The sequence below is a fragment of the Octopus bimaculoides genome, chromosome 27 (assembly GCF_001194135.2).
Source record: "Octopus bimaculoides isolate UCB-OBI-ISO-001 chromosome 27, ASM119413v2, whole genome shotgun sequence".
NCBI lineage: Eukaryota > Metazoa > Mollusca > Cephalopoda > Octopoda > Octopodidae > Octopus > Octopus bimaculoides.
Window position 1 is genome coordinate 21,402,120 of NC_069007.1, and position 3,530 is coordinate 21,405,649.

General features: G+C 39.9%; 1 protein-coding gene across 4 annotated transcripts in view; it reads left to right on the plus strand.

Annotated features, from left to right (window-relative positions):
- LOC106867801 (probable serine/threonine-protein kinase MARK-A) overlaps positions 1 to 3,524 on the plus strand; it is a 14,392-nt gene extending 10,868 nt beyond the window's left edge. For all 4 annotated transcript variants that reach the window (XM_014912800.2, XM_014912801.2, XM_014912798.2 and 1 more), the window contains one exon: positions 1,440 to 3,524. In XM_014912800.2, coding sequence (XP_014768286.1) covers positions 1,440 to 2,516 — 1,077 coding nt within the window. In that variant the 3' untranslated portion in view covers positions 2,517 to 3,524. The remainder of the gene's footprint in view (positions 1 to 1,439) is intronic.
- Positions 3,525 to 3,530: the final 6 nt, after the last annotated feature.

Consider the following 3,530-nt stretch of genomic DNA (forward strand, 5'->3'; position numbering starts at 1 on the left):
TGTGTGTGTGTGTGTGTGTGTGTGTGTGTGTGTGTGTGTGTGTGTGTGTGTGTGTGCCCACGGGCATATGGCGTAATTTCCCCAAGACACCTGATGAAGGTTGGAGGATGTATCAGCTGAAACGTTGTGTTAACAACAAACAAGATGAGGACAAATATCTGTCAAATGTAAATAATGTAAATAATGTACATAATTCCTCATCTCTTAAACATAGAACTGTATCAGTTAGCATATTAACCCTGTCACACCGTGTTCCTTGTACAGTGGGGATAGTATAAACGAAATCCCTACCGGATTCCCATTAAATCTGTGGTAATGAGCAATAAATGTAGAAAAAGAAGTGAAAATACTAAAGTTAGACAACTGATCCACATTGTAGCTTTGTAATTGTGTCTGCGACTCATTGTTAATGGTGTTTCCCAAAGATGTCATTTACTTTCGTTTTCAGTCGACAAAACAACTGAAACAAGTGTGTGACGGACCCTGCACCTATTGGAATTGTGCAAGGGCTAAATTCTTTGCAGTCAGGGTATTGTTTGATAAGAATACTACTAACTTGGGGGTACTTTTCAGTTAGGATACTAGTGGGTGAGGGTATAGTTTGATAGCAGTACTTCTCAATCGGGGTATGGTTTATCAAAAGAGTCTTTGGCGAGAGTCAACTCACAGCTAAACAATGGACAAGGTCAAGAATGATATCAGGTTTTTTTTTACTTTTCAGTTTTTGTGAAACTTATATTCTCACGGAGTGATTCAAATATCCGTGACTGACACCATTGTATGTCTGTAGAGTCTGGTTCCATTACAATTGACCAATTGTTCCAATGAGAACAGCAAAACTATTAAAACATCCGTTTTCACAAATCGAATCTTGAAAGAATGTTTTTTTCTTTTTTCTGCATTTATATATTTCCTGTTTTTCTAGTTTTGCTGTCGTTACTGTTGTCATTGCTGCTGCTGCTACTGCTGCTGCTGCTACTACTCCTTTTCTTCTCATTCTTCACCTTCACCTTCTTGTTCTTTCTCTTTACCTTCTACTTCTTCCTCTTTTTCTTTCTCTTTACCTTCTACTTCTTCCTCTTTTTCTTTCTCTTTTCCTTCCTTCCTTCCTTCTCCTCCTCCTCTTCCACTACCACAACCACCATTGCTGCCACACCACCACCACCACCACCATCACGATCATAGATACCATCAACATCCTTATTATTGTTGTTGTTATTGTTATTTTTATTCCATTTTCTGGATTTATATGCATATGTGTATACTTTTATAGTTTTATTTGCTTTATTCATTTGACTGTGACCGTATATATACGGTGCGTATGTGTGTATATATATATATATATATATGTATATACACGCACACACACATATATATATCTATATACATATCTATTTCTCAATCTATTTACCAATTGTCTTTCTTCCGTCTCGTTGCAGATGAGACGATTCCGGTCATCTCAGAGTCAATGTTGTTGCTGTGTCGTTGCCATCCTGTTGTCGCTAGGGAGTGTGATATTGACCGGTATCGGAGTGTGCGTGATCCTGAAATATGTCATGATTCGGACGGATTTACTACTTCCAGAGCTACAGAACCACGACGGTCAAAAGATCGTTGGCATCATTCTCACCTCTGTCGGGGTTTTGGGCATAATTATCAGTGCCATAGTTGCAATTCTTTACTTCACAGTGTGTCACGAAAGTCGGAGTGGACAGCCCGCTGTTGCACAGAAAATATGCAAGAATGGTATCAAAGAAAATTCAAATTCACCTGCCACACCAAAAACGGAGGCCAATGGCCAAAACAAATTCCATAATTCCCATCTCCACCCGCCGAAATCCCCTACCAAGATGCAACCCTTCAAACCTAAATCTCCATTTGGTGGCGAGAGAATGGTCTCTGCCAAACCCATTTCCACTATTGGGGTTCCCCTGACTTCGACGCCGAGGAGAATGCGGGGCGCCAAAAATGGCCGTCCACTCTCTTCGAATTTGGACATTGTCGAAGAAGTCGACAGCGATGTTCCGTTACCACTGTTGCAAATCAATGGCATAGATATCGGTCTGACGAACGGTCGTAAATGTGTCGACAACGTTATCCATAATGGACAGAACGATGTATTGAGACCAATTCTGAAATCTTCTTCCAACACCACCACCACCACCACCACCATCACTACTGCTACTAACACACTTGTAACTAGCAACAACATAGCATCCACCAATTCTATAGCAGCTGCTGCTACTTCAAATACTAACTCTGTTTCTAGGTCTTTATTTTCAATGAAAAACATTCCGGACTCCTCCACTGACAACAATCACAACAACAACAACAATACAACTACCACCGTAACATCTGCATCAAGCAGTTCCCATACTTCATCTGTACATTCAAAGCCCTACCACGATAGCACCACCACCACCACCATTACAGACCTTGACCAATCAAATTGTGATTCAGACCAAGATATACAAACACACGATTCAGATTGTGAAATAACATCAAGCAGACTATAATACTTGTGTGTGTGTGTGTGTGTTTGTGTCTCAGTGCGTGTGTGTCTCAGTGTGTGTGTGTGTCTCAGTGTGTATGTGTCTCGGTGTGTGTGTGTCTCAGTTCGTGTGTGCGTGTGCCAAATTCTAACATACTAATTGATTTTCTTCCTCAAAATGCAACGCCAAGAGATTTGGTTATCAATGTTATTATTATTATTATTATTATCTTTATTATTATTATTATTGTTGTTGTTTAATGTGGCGAGCTGGCGGAATCATTAGCATGCCGGACGAAATGCTTTGCAGTATTTTGTCTGTCTTCATGTTCTGAGTTCAAATTGTGCCGAGGTTGCCTTTTGTCCTTTTGGAATTGATGAATTAAATACCAGTTGAGTACTGGGGTCGATGTGGCCGACTGTCCCCCTCTCCACAAAATCCAGGCCTTGTGCCTATAGTAGAAAGGATTATTATTATTATTATTAAGCATAAGCATGTAATAAACATCCTTTTATCCTTTTGGGGTTGATAAAATAAGTACCAGCTATGCACTGGGATCACTGTAATTGACTACCCCCCCCCCCAAATCTCCTTATAGCAGAAAGTACTGTTATTATTCTGTTTTTCAGTTTTGAGTTTGAATTCTGTTCAAGTCAACTTTGCCTTACATCCTTTGGTGGCCGAAATAAATACCAGCTGGGCACTGAGGTTGATGTAAACAAGTAGCCCCTCCCCTCAAATTTCAGGCCTTGTGCTTATAATAGAAAGGATTATTATTTATTATCAAAATCTATTATTATTATTATCGAAGCCTGTTATTATTATCGAAGCTCTGATTTCAAATCCCTTCGATGTTGGTATTTTTATAGTTTTTGTAATCGTACCTGAGTGGAGGGGTGAGGTGGAAGGGAGGGGGGGGGGCTATTTACTTCTCATCTCTGAAGTGCTTTCATATTTAAATACAAAACGGTGAGCTGGCAGAATCATCGGCTCTTTGAATTCTGATTTAAAATGCTGTCAAGGTAGACTTTGCCTTTT